Raw genomic sequence first — 16,739 nt, forward strand, 5'->3', positions numbered from 1 at the left:
TTCTCCAAGTTCAACATCAATGGACTCAACTCTCCAATAAAAAGACACAGACTAACAGAATGGGTGTGGAAACAGGATCTAACATTCTGCTGCATTCAAGAAACGCACCTCTGCAACAAAGATAAACACTACCTCAGAGTAAAGGGCTGGAAAAATGTCTTTCAAGCAAACGGTCCCCGAAAACAAGCTGGGGTAGCTATCCTAATATCTAATAAAATAGACTTTCAACCAAAATTAATCAAAAAAGATGAGGAGGGACACTTTGATGAGAATGTACTCATCAAAGGAAAAATCCACCAAGAGAACATCACAATTCTGAACATTTATGCCCCAAATACAAAAGCACCTACATTCATAAATGAAACATTATTAAAACTTAAATCATACATCAATCCTAACACCTTAATAGTGGGAGACTTCAACACCCCACTTTCACCAAGGGACAGATCATCTAGACAGAAGCCTAATAAGGAAATAAAGGCACTTACAGAGGTTCTAAATCAAATGGACCTAATAGATGTCTACAGAACTTTCCACCCAAACTCAAAAGAGTATACCTTCTTTTCAGCACCTCATGGAACCTTCTCCAAAATAGACCATATAGCTGTTCACAAAGCAAGGCTCAACAGATACAAGAAGATTGGAATAATCCCCTGTATTTTTTCTGACCACCATGGACTAAAGCTGGACCTCAACAACAATTGAATTAGAATTCCAACAACAATGGAATTACAAGCACATGGAAACTGAGAGGCTTGCTGCTCAATGACAGCTGGGTTAAGGAAGAAATAAAGAAAGAAATTAAAGACTTCCTAGAATTCAATGAAAATAAAGGTACAACATACCTTAATTTATGGGACATAATAAAAGCAGTGCTCAGAGGAAAATTCATAGCACTAAGTGCCTTTAAGAAGAAATTTGTGACATTTCATACAAGCAACTTAATGGCCCAACTGAAAGCCTTAGAAAAAAAAGAAGCAGATACACCCAAGAGGAGCAGACGGCTGGAAATAATCAAACTCAGGGCTGAAATCAATCAATTAGAAACAAATAAAACTATTCAAAGAATCAGTGAAACCAAGAGCTGGTTCTTTGAGAAAATCAACACAAACCTTTAGCCAAACTAACTAAAAGTTAGAGAAAAACTATCCAAATCAGCAAAATCAGAAATGAAAAGGGAGACATAACTATAGACACCGAGGAAATCCAAACAATCATTAGTTGTACTACAAAAGCCTATATGCCACAAAATTCAAAAATCTAAAAGAAATGGACAGTTTTCTTGATAGATTCCATCTACTCAAATTAAGTCAAGATCAGGTAGAAAGACTGAATAGTCCTATATCCCCTAAGAAATTGAAGCAGTCATCAACAGTCTCCCTTTCAAAAAAAAAAAAAAAAAAAAGTCCTGGGCCAGATGGATTCAATGCAGAATTCTACCAGATCTTCAAAGAAGTGCTAACTCAAATTCTCTCCAAACTATTCCACAAAATAGAAACAGTAGGAACATTACCAAACTCATTCTATGAAGCCACAGTCACCTTGATACCTAAACCACACAAAGAGCCAACAAAAAAAAGAGAACTTCAGACCTATCTCGCTTGTGAACATTGATGCAAAAATACTCAATGAAATACTTGCAAACTGAATCCAAGAACACATCAAAGATATCATCCACCATGACCAAGTAGGCTTCATCCCAGGCATGCAAGGGTGGTTCAACATACGGAAATCCATCAATGTAATCCACCACATAAACAAACTGAAGGAGAAAAACCACATGATCATCTCCTTAGATGCCAAAAAAGCATTTGACAAAGTCCAACACTAATTCATGTTTAAAGTCTTGGAGAGATCAGGGATACAAGGCACATACCTAAAGATAGTAAAGGCAATATACAGCAAGCCTATAGCCAACATCAAATTCAATGGAGAGAAACTTAAATCAATCCCACTGAAATCAGGGACAAGACAAGGCTGCCCACTCTCTCCATACCTCTTCAACATAGTACTTGAAGTCCTAGCTAAAGCAATAAGACAACTAAAGGAGATCAAGGGGATACAAATCGGAAAGGAAGAGGTTAAAGTGTCACTATTCACAGATAATATGATAGTATACATGAGCGACCCCAAAAATTCAACCAGAGAACTCCTTCAGCTGATAAACACCTTCAGCAAAGTGGCAGGATACAAAATCAACTAAAAAAAAAAAATCAGAAGCCCTCCTGTATACCAAAGACAAAAGTGCCGAGAAAGAAATTAGGGAAACAACACCCTCCAGCATAGCCACTAATAACATAAAATACCTTGGGGTGACTCTAACCAAGCAAGTGAAAGACCTGTTTGAGAAAAACTTCAAGTCTCTGAAGAAAGAAATTGAAGAAAATATCAGAAGATGGAAAGATCTCCTGTGCTCCTGGATTGGTAGGATTAACATTGTGAAAATGGCCATTCTTCCAAAAGCAATCTACAGATTCAATGCAATTCCCATCAAAAAACCAACACAGACCTTGAAAGAAAAATTCTTTATAGACCTTGAAAGAAAAATTCTCAAATTCATATGGAGAAACAAAAAAACCAGAATTTCCAAAACAATCCTGTACAACAACAGATCATCTGAAGGTATCTCCATCCCTGATCTCAGCTGTACTACAGAGCCATAGTAATAAAAACTGCATGGTATTGGCATAGAAATAGAAAGGAGGATCAATGGAACTGAATAGAAGACTCAGAAACAAATCCACATATCTATGAATACTTGATTTTTGACAAAGAAGCCAAAACCATTCAATGGAAAAAAGACAGCATCTTCAACTAATGGTGCTGGTCCAACTGGATGTCTACATGCAGAAAAATGAAGATAGATCCATATTTATCACCCTGCACAAAACTAAAGTCCAAGCAGATCAAAGACCTCAATATAAAACCAGACACACTAAGCCACTTAGAATAAAAAGTGGGGAAGTGCCTTGAACTCATTGGCACAGGAGACAACTTCCTGAACAGAACACCAACAGCACAGGCTCTAAGAGCAACAATCAATAAATGGGACCTCATGAAACTGAAAAGCTTCTGTAAAGCAAAGGACACTGTCATCAGAACAAAACGACAGCCTACAGACTCAGAAAGGATCTTCACCAACCCTTTATCTGTCAGAGGGCTAATATCCAGTATATATAAAGAACTCAAGAAGTTAAAAAGCAACAAATCAAGTAATCCAATTAAAAAATGGGGCACGGAGTTAAACAGAGAACTCTCTGTAGAGGACTGTAGAATGGCAGAAAAACACTTAAAGAAATGCTCAATGTCCTTCGCCATCAGGGAGATGCAAATCAAAACAACCCTGAGATTTCACATTACACCCATCAGAATGGCTAAGATCAAAAACTCAAGTGACAACACATGCTGGAGAGGATGCGGAGAAAGGGGAACCCTCCTCCATTGCTGGTGGGAATGTAAACTTGTACAACCACTTTGGAAATCAGTCTGGCGCTTTCTCAGACAAATAGGAATAGTGATTCCTCAAGATCCAGCTTTACCAGTCCTAGGCATATGTCCAAAAGATGCTCAAGTACACAACAAGGACATTTGTTCAACCATGTTTATAGCAACTTTATTCGTAATAGCCAGAACCTGGAGACAACCCAGATGCCCCTCAGTTGAGGAATGGATACAGAAATTGTGGTACTTTTACACAATGGAATACTACTCAGCAATTAAAAACAAGGAAATCATGAAATTTACAGGCAAATGGTGTAAACGATTATCCTGAGTGAGGTATCCCAAAAGCAGAAAGACACACATGGTATATACTCACTTATATAGACCTATAAGATAGGATAAATATACTGAAATCTATACACCTAAAGAAGATAAACAAGAAAGAGGACTCGAGGTAAGATGACCAATTCTCACTTAGAAAGGCAAATGGACATTGGATTTAGGAGAAAACAAGTAACAGGACAGGAGCCTACCACAGACAGCCTCTGAAAGACTCTACTTAGCAGTATATCAAAGCAGATATTAAGACTCATAATCAAACCATCGGCAGAGTGCAGGCAATCATATGAAAGAAGGGGGTTTTAGTAAGACCTGGAGAGTACAGGAGCACCACAAGTATACCAGGGCACAGGGGTCTTTCATGAGACTGTTTCTCCAACCAAGGACCATGTATGGCTATAACATAACCTAGAACCCCTGCTTGGATATAGCCCATGGTAGCTTAGTGCCCAAATAAGTTCTCTAATAAGGGGAACAGGGATGATTTATGACATTAACTCAACAGCAAGCTCTTCCACTCCCCTCCCACGAGGGAAGAGCAGCCTGGCTAGGCCACAGAAGAGGGCATTGCAGCCAGTCCTGAGGATACTTGATAAGTTAGGGTCAGATGGAGTGGGAGGAGGTCCTCCCCTGTTAGTGGACTTGGAAAGGGGCAGGGAGAAGATGAGAGAGAGGGTGGGATGGGGAGGAAATGAAGGAGGGGGCTACGGCTGGGATACAAAGTAAATAACCTGTGATTAATATAAAAAATAAAAAATGTAACTAATAATAAAAATTAATTTTAAAAAAAGAGTAAAAAAAAAAAAGAAAGAGGTGGGAAACAGTAAGATCTGGAGAGGACAGGAACTCCACAAGGAGAGCCACAGAACCAAAAAATCTGAGCACAGGGGTCTTTCCTGAGACTGATACTCCAACCAAGTATCATTCATGGAGATAACCTAGAACCCCTGCACAGATGTATCCCATGGCAGTTTAGTTTCCAAGTGGGTTCCATTGTAATAGGAACAAGGATTGCCTCTGGCATGAACTGATTGGCCTGTTCTTTAATTACCTCCCCCTGAGGGGGAAGTAGCATTACCAGGCCACAGAAGAAGACAATGCAGCTACTCCTGATGAGACCTAATTGACTAGGATCAGAAGGAAGGAAAAGAAGACCTCCCCTATCAGTGGACTTGGGGAGGGGCATGCATGCAGAGGGTGGAGGAAGGGAGGGATTGGGACAGGAGGAGGGAGGGAACCACAGGGGGGGATACAAAGTGAATAAAGTGTAATTAATAAAAAATTTTTAAAAATACAAAAAAAAACCCCACCAAAACTTAAGCCTAATCCAATTGTCTATTCTGCTGCCTTTATTAAAAACTTTTAATGTCTAATACATTTTGATGAATTTCTGTAATTCTTTATGAAATTTCCTTCCCTATATAGTTATCAGTTTTACTACCTGAGTATCTGGGTCCAGTTAAATTCAAATCTGCAAGTTAGCTGCTTTTTAAATGAGCAACAATGCAAAGTTAGGCATAGGGTAAACTATTTTTCCATGCTAATGAAAAATGGCTCCCTAGGGAGACAAACATGTCACTGTGCCAAAAGGCAATACAGAAGCAGATATCCTGGCCCTCTGCATCCCCTCACACACCCAGATATTCTCAACTGTCTTGATCAATGTCTTAACATTCATTCAAGGTTTTAAGAAAATTTTTATATTTGGCTCATATCATAATTAATACACCTGCTAATCCAAACTCTGGAATGACTTACAATATTCTAGCATAGAATATTCTCATAATATAGGTATGTAATATGATGAATCAGCCACTTTTCTCATTACTACAACATAATAACTGATAGAAGCAACTTAAGAAAAGAAGGGTTTGCTTCAACTTGTGGTTTCTATCCAACTAGTGAGGAAGGCATGGTGGAAGGAACATGAGGATACACCTCACATCTTGGAAACAAGAAAATAGGGTTCACAGGCCAGGACGAGTGTAACTTTTGGCAACCCACTCCTTATGGCTTATGTTCTCCAAGTAGGCCCTAAGTTTCTAAGGCTCTGTAGCAGTAGTTCTCAATCTGTGGGTTGTGACCCCTTTGGGGGTTGAATAACCCTTTCACAGGAGTTGCCTAAGACCATTAGAAAGCACAGTCTTTACATTATGATCCATAACAGTAGCAAAATTAGTTATGAAGTAACAAAAATGATTTTATGGCTGGTGGGCACCACAACATAAGTAATTGTATTAAGGGCCATAGTATTAGGAAGGTTGAGAATCACTGCTCTACAGCATCCTCCTTACTAGCTGAAGACCAAACATTCAAATACATGAGCTTGTGAGGGACATCTCACATACAAATTGTAACAAATAGTCATGGAAGGGCTTCAGCTGCTAGATGCCTTCAAGAGAAGCTATTATGCTCTCTGGTTCTGATGTTCCTTATGCTCCTTAGACTGAAAAACAGAAGCTTCTTCCTCCACTCATTCTCATTCCTAACTAGGGACACAAAGTTGGAGATACAAATTGACCCATTATCTCATCTCTTGATTTTATGCATTGCAAATTTCCCATGCTGGGATTTAAAGAAAAATATCACTTTTTACCAACTAATTAAACTTGTCCCTTCTCTGGAAGCTCGCTGTTAACAATGTGCTCTCTAGCACTCATTCACATATTCCTTCTTCTTCTTTTTAATTGGCATAGCTTAGAGCAAGATGGAATCACCACTCTTGGATCAAACAGCCTAGTTACTCAGATGTATGCAAGCATTTCAAATGAGACAAACATATAAGATTCAAATTTGATTACCAAAAATAAGAAAAAATGTGACATTTGTCTTTATGAGTCTCTGTTACATCACTCAAAATGATCATTTCCAACTTCTCTATCCCTTTATCTATGAAATTAATTTTTTCTTTTTTTTAATTTTTATTTTATTTTTAAGAAGCAAGGTAACCATGCCTGCCAGGTGTGGCTACCTGGCAGGCGACATATGATGACATCATAGGTTGTTAGGCAATGCAGAAGCAGGCTGCCTAAATACTAACACTGCATATTAAAAAAATTCCAAGCAAAAATGCAAATCAGAATGCCTCTGAGATTATATCTTATATCCATCAGAATGGCTAAGATCAAAAACTTGAGTGACAGCTCATGCTGGCAAGGATGTGGAGCAAGGAGAACACTCCTCCATTGTTGGTGAGAGTAAAAACTTGTACAACCACTTTGGAAATCAATTTGGTGGTTTTCAGAAAATTGGGAATAGTCCTACCTCAAGTCCTAGCTATACCAATCCTGAGCATATACCCAAAATATGTGCTACCATACAACAAGGGCTCTTGCTCAACTATGTTCATTGTAGCTTTATTTATAATAGCTAGAAACTGAAAACAACCTAGATGTCCCTCAACTGAAGAATGGATAAAGGAAATATGGTACATTTACACAATGGAATACTACTCAGTTATTAAAAACTATTACATCATAAAAATTTCAGGCAAATGGATGGAACTAGAAATGATCACACTAAGTGAGGTAACCCAGACTCAGAAAGATAAACATGGTACAAACTCACTCCTAAGTGAATTTTAGCCATAAAGTACAGTATAACCATGCTACAACCCACAGACCCAAGAAAAAAAGCTAAGTTACATGTAGGGTCCAAGGGAGGATTCCTGAATCTCACAGAGAAAGAGAAATAAAATAGACACCTGGGGTGGATGAGAAGGAGGGAACTGAGTGGTAAATGGGGTAGTAAGGGATCAAGTGGGGAGAGGATAGTAGAATAGAGAACTGGAATTGGTAGGGGGTATTTCAGGGACAAGCTAGAAATCTAGGATAATAGAAACTCCCAGAAATCTATGAGGATGACTCTAGCTAAGACTTCTAGCAATAGGGGATATGAAACAGGAAATGGTCACCTCCTGTATCCAGCAAGACTTCCAGTGGAGGGATATGGATACCAACCCAGCCACAAAACCTATAGTTTTTTCTGCCTTTAAGAGAGTCAGGGATAAAGAGGGAGCAGAAAGTGAAGGAATGGTCAACCAATTACTGGTCCAACTTGAGTCCTATGCCCTGAGAGCCCACCCCCAACACTATTAATAATATTCTGCTATACTTGCAGACAGTAGGCTAAAATAACTCTCATCTGAGTGGCTTTACCCAGCAGCTGGTGAAAACAGATGCAGAGACCCACAACCAAACATTAGGTGGAGCTCAGGGAATCTTATGGAAGAGGGGGAGAAAGGATTTGAAAGAGCCAGAGAGGTCAAGGACACCACAAGAAAACCTCCAGAATCAACTAGACTCATAAAAGCTGAACAGAAGGCCTATTGAGACTGAGTCACCAACTAGAAAGAGCATTCACTGGGACAGACCTAGGCCTCCTACATGTGTGTAACAGATGTACAGGTTGGTCCTCATGTGGCATTTCTAACAGCAGGAGCAGGGACTGTCTCTGAGTCTGTTGCCTGCCTCTGGATCCCTTTCCCTTAATTGGATGGCCTTGTCTAGTCTCAATAGGAGAAGATGCGCCCAGTCCTAGCAGAATTTTATATGCCAAGGCAGGTTGATATCCATGGGAGTTCTCCCTTTTTTTCTGAGGAGAAAGGGAGGGGGCTCCACCATCCTCAAGCAGCGGAAGATAGAATGAGGATGAACTTCACAGATGCTTGTCTTTTTTTCTGCTAACCTCTATTCACACATATTCTCAGCATATTCATTATTTTACCCTCCTGTAAGGCTTCTTGGAAGAAAAATCTGAATTTTGGTTTAAGCAGAGCATTACATAGGTCTTGAGCTATAGCCAAAACTTACCAAAGCCCTAACTCAGAGAAAAGTAGAAATTGACCCAGATTAAAAAAACAAAACAAAACAAAACAAAAAACCCAAGAATTTCCTGTCTTCTGTCATTTTTTCCTGATGTCACTGTATCACATAGTTCCTGAGGATACAAATAGCAACTCCTAGTGTTTTGCAACTCAGGTGGACAAGACAAATGTAGGCATTCTAGAGTTTCATGTTGTAATATCATCAAAAGCGCACCTTTCTGACCCATGAGCACACTCTGTGTAGGGCTGGTTGTGGCCAAGGCACTGTCATTGGTTAGTGCCCTCTAGTGTTTTCTTCTACTGTAACTGTAGTGAAAGGGGATGCTGACAAGAAAAGAACTTGATCTGAGAAAGGTTGGAGTCAATTTGTCAACACCTCTAATTAAACTTCTCCATCTGAGACCCCAGCCCACTACTTGACTCCAACTTTTCTATGCCCATACACATGTCTGTCTATCTGTGTTTTCTTCATTCCATATATATATATATATATATGGAGAGAGAGAGAGAGAGAGTTACAAAAGTTCCATCATTATTATCTGAAGTCACAAAAGAATTTCAGCCTCTGAGAAAGTGTGCAATTTTGTTTCCTTGAAACTTGGCTGAGATCATTGTAAGCATTAAGTAAATATCTACTGAATAAATAAATACATGGTAAGTGAACAAATGAATGTAAGGTCAATGACACTCTCAGTTCACCTTTCTGAACAATGGGGAGCATGTCTGTCCCTCTGCTGATAAGGATGAGACACCTCCACCATTTCCATCTCACTTTCTCTCTACAATCTACTTTACAGAACTTGAGCTGTCAGTTCTTCCTTCTTTCTGATTATTTAACAAAGTCTGAGCCTACTTGGGATATGAGGAGCCTAAAGATGTTCTTCCCCAATTTCTTCATTATCCAGCAGAGAGAGGACATTGGACTAAAAGAAGTGAAATACGTTCTTTCAGGTCAGAGGGTGAACTTATGGCAGGAAACTTCCAATGTCCTTAGGGCTGCTGGAATAGATGTTTGGGTTTTAACATCAAAATAGAAACATAACTTTTTATCTCTTAGTGTAATTCTAGGACTTTATTTATTTTTTAATAAGAAAAGTTTTCCAGTGATTCAAAATCCCAAAGATACAAAAGCTCACCCCACTTTTCCTGTTCTTTAGCCAACTGTATTCCTCTTAAAGAGAGCCACTGGAAATAGTCTATGTTTCCTAGAGGAGATGGAATGCATGTTTAAAAGTAACAGTGTGTGTTTGTGTGTGTGTGTGTGTGTGTGTGTGTGTGTGTCAGTCCATATGTTGACAGCTTGGTCCCAGAATGGCACTATTGAAAGGCAGGCCTTTAGCAAGATGGGTGTAGTGAGATGTCTTTTAGTCATTGAAAGTGCCCCTCCAAAAAGAACTGTGGGATCCAGTCACCTTCTTGGATTATAGTATAAGTGGTTTTCTCCAACATTGTTACCAGAGGCCCAAATTTTAGAGCTGCTGGGTCGTGGCCTGGAATCTCCCGATGTACGAGCTCAGTTTACCTCTTCTGTTTATAAATTACTGAAGACATTTCACTGTAGCAATGCAAAGGTGACCAATGTACAATTTTTTTTCAGACATAGATTTCTTTTAGTGCTTTGACTTTTCCTTCATGCTTTTCCTTGGTTACCATCTGCTAACTTTACCTTTCCTCCATACTTGACTCACTTTCTAACTTACTTTCCTTGGATAGTTTTGGGGCTTCTATGTATTGCCATATCTTCTTCTTTTAAAAAAATATTTATTTAATCACTTTACAACTGATCCAAACCACCTTCCTCCTCTCCTCCCAGTTCCACCCTTATGCCCCTTCCCCTCATTCCTCCCTCTCCTTCTCAGAGAAGAGGAAGTCCCGATGGGATACCTACCAATCCACCTGGCACCTCAAGTCACAGCAGGACTAAGTGCATCTTCTCTCACAGAGAACAGACAAGACAGCCTGCCAACACCCACGCCAGTGTTGCCATAGTAGCATAAGCTACAGGGTGGGGGATATGATTTCTCCAGAAATACGCCCCCTGGAAGGTCCCTGGCAAACTCATTCCACTTGGAAAAGAGACGTGTTCTGAGATTTCTATGCTTTTTCAGTTGTGGCTGTGGGGCTGGAATAATGAATTCTTTGATCTTTCTCTGTGTCACCTGAAACAGCACAACTAACTTTATAAAGAAATTTATCATTAGTAGATTGTTAAAGGCTTTACTATAAATAATAAGTTTAAGAAAGTTAATGAATTAGATTTAGTATTAATAGGCATTAAGAATAGTGAAAAAAATAATAGGCTCCTTCTTAAGAAAAAATAATATGAGAAGTACAGCTGGCATGAGTTTACCCCTCCCTTCAGCGTCTTGTTCCTAGGGAAGATCATAAATCTTTAGCAGGACTAAAGATTTATAAGGGAGGATGGTTGACAAAGGTGTGTTTAGACTTTGGCAGGTATTCTCGACTTGGCTCGGAGGACTATTACAGCTCCTGACTTTCCTCTTCACTAGTCAGTGATAATGGAACCATAGTTTGAGGTTTTTGTTTCTTGTTTGCGTTGATCAAAAAGTTTCTAGGCAAAGATTTCTTGTGGGCACTGCCCTATGTTAAAACATGAACTTTGTATCCTTGGTAAAAGTCTGAATGTTCTAGAAAGCATGCCAATTTTAAGGTGCTTCCTTGTGAGATCACTATAAAAATACTAGCTTGACTTCAGTAAAGTTGCAGCAGAGTCAAAACCATCAAGGTGTCTCTGTCTGTCAATTCTTCGCCGAAACCGTGTCTTCCTGTCCAAAGCCTTGTTCTCCCACGGACGATGGGAGTCCAACTGAGCCGGTCCGTGGCAACAGCCCAACTAGGGGAAAGGGATCCAAAGGCAAGCAACAGAGTCAGAGACAGACCCTACTCCCATTGTTATGGGACCCACATGATGACCAAGCTGCACATCTACTACATAATTGTAGGGGGTCTAGGTCCTGCCCATGCAAGCTCTTTGGCTATTGGTTCAGTGTCTGTGAGCCTCCATGGTCCCAGGTTCGTTTACTCTGTAGGTCTTCTTATGGTATCCTTGACCTCTCTGGCTCATTTAGTCTTTCCTCCCACAGTTCCATAAGAATCTCCGAGTTCTGCCTATTGTTTGGCTGTGGGTCTCTGCATGTGTTTCCATCAGATGCTGGATGAAACCTCTCAGAAGGCAATTATGCTAGGCTACTGTCTGCAAGCATAGCAGAGTATCATTAATAGTGTCAAGGGTTGGCTCTCTCCCATGGGGTGGGTCTCAAGTTGGGCCAGTCCATGATTTGTCATTCCCTCAATCTCTGCTCCATTTTAATCCCTACACTTCTTGCAGGCAAGCCAATTTTTGAGTCAAATGGATGGGTTTTATGGATGGGTTGGTATCACCCTCCCTCCACTGGAAGTACAACCTGACTATAGGAGGTGGCAACTTCAGGCTCCATGTACCCTTATAGACTACCAGGAGCCTCCCCTGTCCCAGAGATGCTCCCCAACTGATTTTCATTCTCTCTCCAGTCCTCTTCCTTCCACTCCACTTCATGGCAACCCCCACTTTCTCCACACCTGCTCCCCACCTTTGTTACCCCCCACCCCCTCTCCCACACAGCTCTCTGCCATATATTCTTAATGCATAGGGTTGAGTGTTTCATCTCCCTGAACTACACATACACTTCAATAGCCTTTTTTGTCTTAACGAAGCTTTAGGTCCTTTGACTGAAATTCATGACCCATCCTGATCTGTCTATCCCATATTTCTTTCTACTCATGATGTGCCCTCATTCTCTTCCCATTGAATTGAGAATTCTATAAATCCTTGCTTAAATCTTTCCAAATCCTTGCTGCTATGCATAGATCAGTTCAGAAGTTTCTTCTTCCATAAAGACATTCTTTATTCAACTTATAGCCAAAAATGATCTGTCTCTTTCTGACCTAGACAATGCACTAAGTGTCTACCCCTTGGCACTGGCTTCCTTTGTTCTTTTCTTATTTGTCCTACTTGACTAAGATTTATTTAAAGATTTATTTATTTATTTATTTATTTATTTATTTATTTATTTAATGTAGATGAGTGCAAGTATATCTGTATACCAGAAGAGGGCATCAGATCCCTGTATAGATGGTTGTGAGCCACCATGTGGTTGCTGGGAATTGAACTCAGGACCTTTGGAAGAGCAGCTGGTGCACCTAACCTCTGAGCCATCTCTCCAGCCCCTTGACTGAGATCTTATGAGGACAAGATTTATGTTTTTTCTTACACATTGAATTCCTCACTTAACCCAAAGCAGTGTTTTTACATCCCATTCTTGTATCTTAACAGGCAGGTGTTAGCTAAGCAGCTAGCAGGTTTATGTCACATTGTCTACATCTTCTCTAGAAAAAGAGAAATTGTTGCACTAACTTTTCTTAAACAGACATGTACTTACTCCATATAGGGAACAAATGATAAATCAAAGCAATGATTCCACCAAAGTTCAACTTAGCAAATAAATGAGTTTATTGAGCTTATTTACAGAGCATTATTAAAGAGATACTTAAAAGAGTGAGAGTTATCTCCAAACAGCTATGCCATCACAAAGTTTCATCCCAACATGGATGATGACTTCAATCATGGAGTCACATTTTCAAGTAACTCTTCCATTCTTATAGCTCCCAAGATCATGTGCAAATTGGAACAGGGGAGAGTAATGGTTGGAATCCAAGATGAGGGTCCTGTGACCCTAGATTTCCATCTACTGTGGAGTATCAGTAGCTTCAATACCATCACTATTGGACAATTTATCTCTACATTGTTCTGCTTAAATAGTTGTCATGGCTACTAGACCAAGGTAATCCCTGCTTTAAAATAACCATGGGTTTACCAGGTTATACCCAGAAGAAAAGTGTCATATTACAAACACATGTTAAGTAAAAGCTTAGAACATACATCCACAAGAATCTATAAACAGAGGGAAGAGAAGGAATGAGAGAAAAGGACTTAAGCCATATCTACTCCATTTTTCCTTATTAATTTTTGTATTTCTCACAGCTTCTAGTTCAGGGCACTAAATACAGACACTCAAGAAAAGCTCAACTGAGTTAACCTGGTTGCTTATAAGTTCCTACTACAGTATTGATTTCAAATGGACTAGCATATCTTATAGGCTCACCATAATAGCAGATAACCTTACTATAAAAATCTAACAGGCCCATCTATCCCTCCCATAGCATTTGTGAAATCCACAGCTTCAATTGTCTAGTCTCTGAAGGCATTATAGTTACAACAGTCATAAAAGTGTAGTCTTGGAACAAGTATCATGGCCATCACCCGGAAACCTGTTGTTGATGCTCAGCTTCACTTCAAACATGAATCAAAAGCTCTGGGATGGGGTTACAAGTGCACATTTGGATCCAAAGAGCACCACCTAAGATTTTTAGAGTCTTTTATGCCAGGATGATAAATATTACCAGGAACATACAAATAATGATTGAAATAGAGGCAGCTTATTAAGAAAGATAAAAAAATATTCCTGAGAGTAGAAGAGGGTTAATGATCTATAAAAGGCACCCAAAGCACTGTAACATATGAATTCTTATCATTCATGAGTTATTTGTGTAGTGCCAACTTTCTCCTGTGCAATACCATGGACTTTTCTTGTACATTCTCTATTTAGTATGTGAGACCAGGTGGAAAGGGGTTTCCAGTCTTATTTAATTTATCTGTTAATGACTATCTCCAAATTTTTACTCTTCTACAATAGGAGTCATTTATCCATGTGTCAAAACACCCTCCAGGTACTTACGATGCCAAGTCTAAGAGGAAATGAACTAGAGCACCACACTGGAATCCTCAGTACAGATGCCCCAGCTTACTTTTCAATGTGAAACTGGCATTTAGGAGGACAATGTGTTTCTTCCAGTCACTAATGGGAAATATGACAACTTGACATGAACAGGAATTCATTTGACTTTTAAGAATAATTAAACAAGATAAGACATCCAGTCTCCTATAAGAGTAATTGTCCATATAAAAAATAATAATTAAAAGTAAAAATTAAGCCATTTCTTAAGAGAAAAAACTACGTATGTTAGGAAATTAAGCAAATGCATTTTGTGAAAAATTCCACTGATGTCAAAAGATGGCTAAAGTAAAAGTTTAATATATTTTTTAAAAATTTCTTACTTGTCCTGAATAGAGTATTTAACATTTAAGTGACTTGGAACATTTGTAACACTTCAGAGACTCAAGAAAAGCTGTCATTTTCATGTTTGTCAACTGGCCAGTACGTGACCTCTGGTAATGACCTTGTGTACATGAAGATTGCTGCAATCAGTCTAAATGTTCTCAGGTCTTTGAGAGCATCGATGTTGCATGAAACATACAAATGACTGACCTACAGGTTGCTGTGATTGATTGACTTAATGTGTTTGCTTCATCTTCCAGTCCATGTAATATGGGCAAGTTTTCTCTGAGCAATTAAAACACCACAGAGATTTCTTGATCTCCAGTTGATGGGGAGACAGAGCTGGTTCTTTCCATTTTCTCACCAGGAAGGAATGGAATATATTTCCCCAGGTAGATTGCCACATGTCTGTGGAAAAAGAGCCGAAGATGTTTCCGGAACCTCTCTCCAACAAAGGCATAGATGATTGGATTGATACAGCAGTGGGTGTAGGCAATCACCTCAGTCACCTGCATGGCCAGGTCCAGGTGTTTGCTCTGCTGACAGCTGTTCTCCAAAAATGTGCTGTGAAAAGCAGAGAGAAGGAGAACCAGGTTGTATGGAGTCCAAAAAATAAAAAAGACTATCATGACAACAAAAATAAGGCGGATAGCCTTGTGTTTTTTTTTATTGGGGCATCTCAGGAGAGTTTTAATGATTCCTGAGTAGCAGATAACCATAATGAGGAGAGGGAGAGCCAAACCAAAGATATTCATTCTTAGAGCATGGAAACGCTTCCAGTTGTCCTCTTCACCTTCTGGGTAATGAGGGCTGCAGAAGGATTCTCCAAAGTTGTCTTGAAATTCATAAAAGATAAATTCAGGAAATGCTGCCAGTCCTGCCAGGCACCAGGTGATGATGCTGGTGATAGTAGCAAAAGTGACTGTCCGAGCTCGAAGGGCAAACACAGCATGGACAATAGCCAAGTACCTGTCAATTGTCAGCAGAATGATGAAAAAGATCTCGCTGTATAAGGCCAGGTAATAAAACCCAGAGAGCAGTTTACACATGTGATGGCCAAAACACCACTCATTCCATATAACATAGTGAATCCAGAATGGGATGGTGAAGAGAAAAAGCAGGTCAGAAATTGCCAAGTTGAGCAGGTAGATATTAGTCATAATTTGTAGCTTCCTATACTTTATGAGGATCAACACAACCACCACATTGCCCAGGAGGCCAATGATGAACACCAGTGAGTATAGTGGAGGCAGGAGCCATGACCCCAGTTCTTTGATGCTGACTTTTTCACAGGGTGGTGCCCACTCATATTCATAAGGTGTGGTCCCAAAGCTTTCAACCACAGACTTGGTTTCATTTATGAGGAAAGCCATTCCACTTGTGTCTGTGATAGAAACAACAACAACAACAAAACAATTAACTGTGTGAAACTTACCATTTGATATTCATTAAAGAAACTCAAATTATTACTGGCTATTGTAAAGGGTGTTGTTTCCCTAATTTCTTTCTCAACCCTTTTGTTTTTTGTATTTGGAAATCAATATGAGGCTTTCTCAGACAATTAGAAATAGTGCTTCCTCAAGATCCAGCTATGCTACTCCTAGGCATATATCCAAAAGGTGCTCAAGTACACAACAAGGACATTTGCTCAACCATGTTCATAGCAGCTTTATTCGTAATAGCCAGAAGCTGGAAACAACTCAGATGTCCCTCAACTGAAGAATGGATACAGAAATTGAGGTACATTTACACAATGGAATACTACTCAGCAATTAAAAACAAGGAAATCATGAAATTTGCAGGCAAATGGTGGGAACTAGAAAAGATCATCCTGAGTGAGGTATCTCAGAAGCAGAAAGACACACATGATATATACTCACTTATAAGTGGATATTAGACATATAATATAGGATAAACATACTAAAATCTGTACACCTAAAGAAACTAAGCAAGAAGGA

General features: G+C 39.5%; 1 protein-coding gene across 1 annotated transcript; it reads right to left on the reverse strand.

Annotated features, from left to right (window-relative positions):
• Nucleotides 1–14,788: 14,788 nt before the first annotated feature.
• Nucleotides 14,789–16,154, reverse strand: Ccr3 (C-C motif chemokine receptor 3). The gene has a single exon (XM_021664793.2). It carries the CDS (start codon nucleotides 16,152–16,154, stop codon nucleotides 15,075–15,077), a length of 1,080 nt encoding a protein of 359 aa, XP_021520468.1. The 3' UTR covers nucleotides 14,789–15,074.
• Nucleotides 16,155–16,739: the final 585 nt, after the last annotated feature.

This window comes from Meriones unguiculatus, chromosome 6 (genome assembly GCF_030254825.1).
Source record: "Meriones unguiculatus strain TT.TT164.6M chromosome 6, Bangor_MerUng_6.1, whole genome shotgun sequence".
NCBI lineage: Eukaryota > Metazoa > Chordata > Mammalia > Rodentia > Muridae > Meriones > Meriones unguiculatus.

Coding starts and splice junctions, on each gene's coding strand:
- Ccr3 (XM_021664793.2), bottom strand. CDS start 16,154: ATGGCTTTCCTCATAAATGAAACCAAGTCTGTGGTTGAAAGCTTTGGG.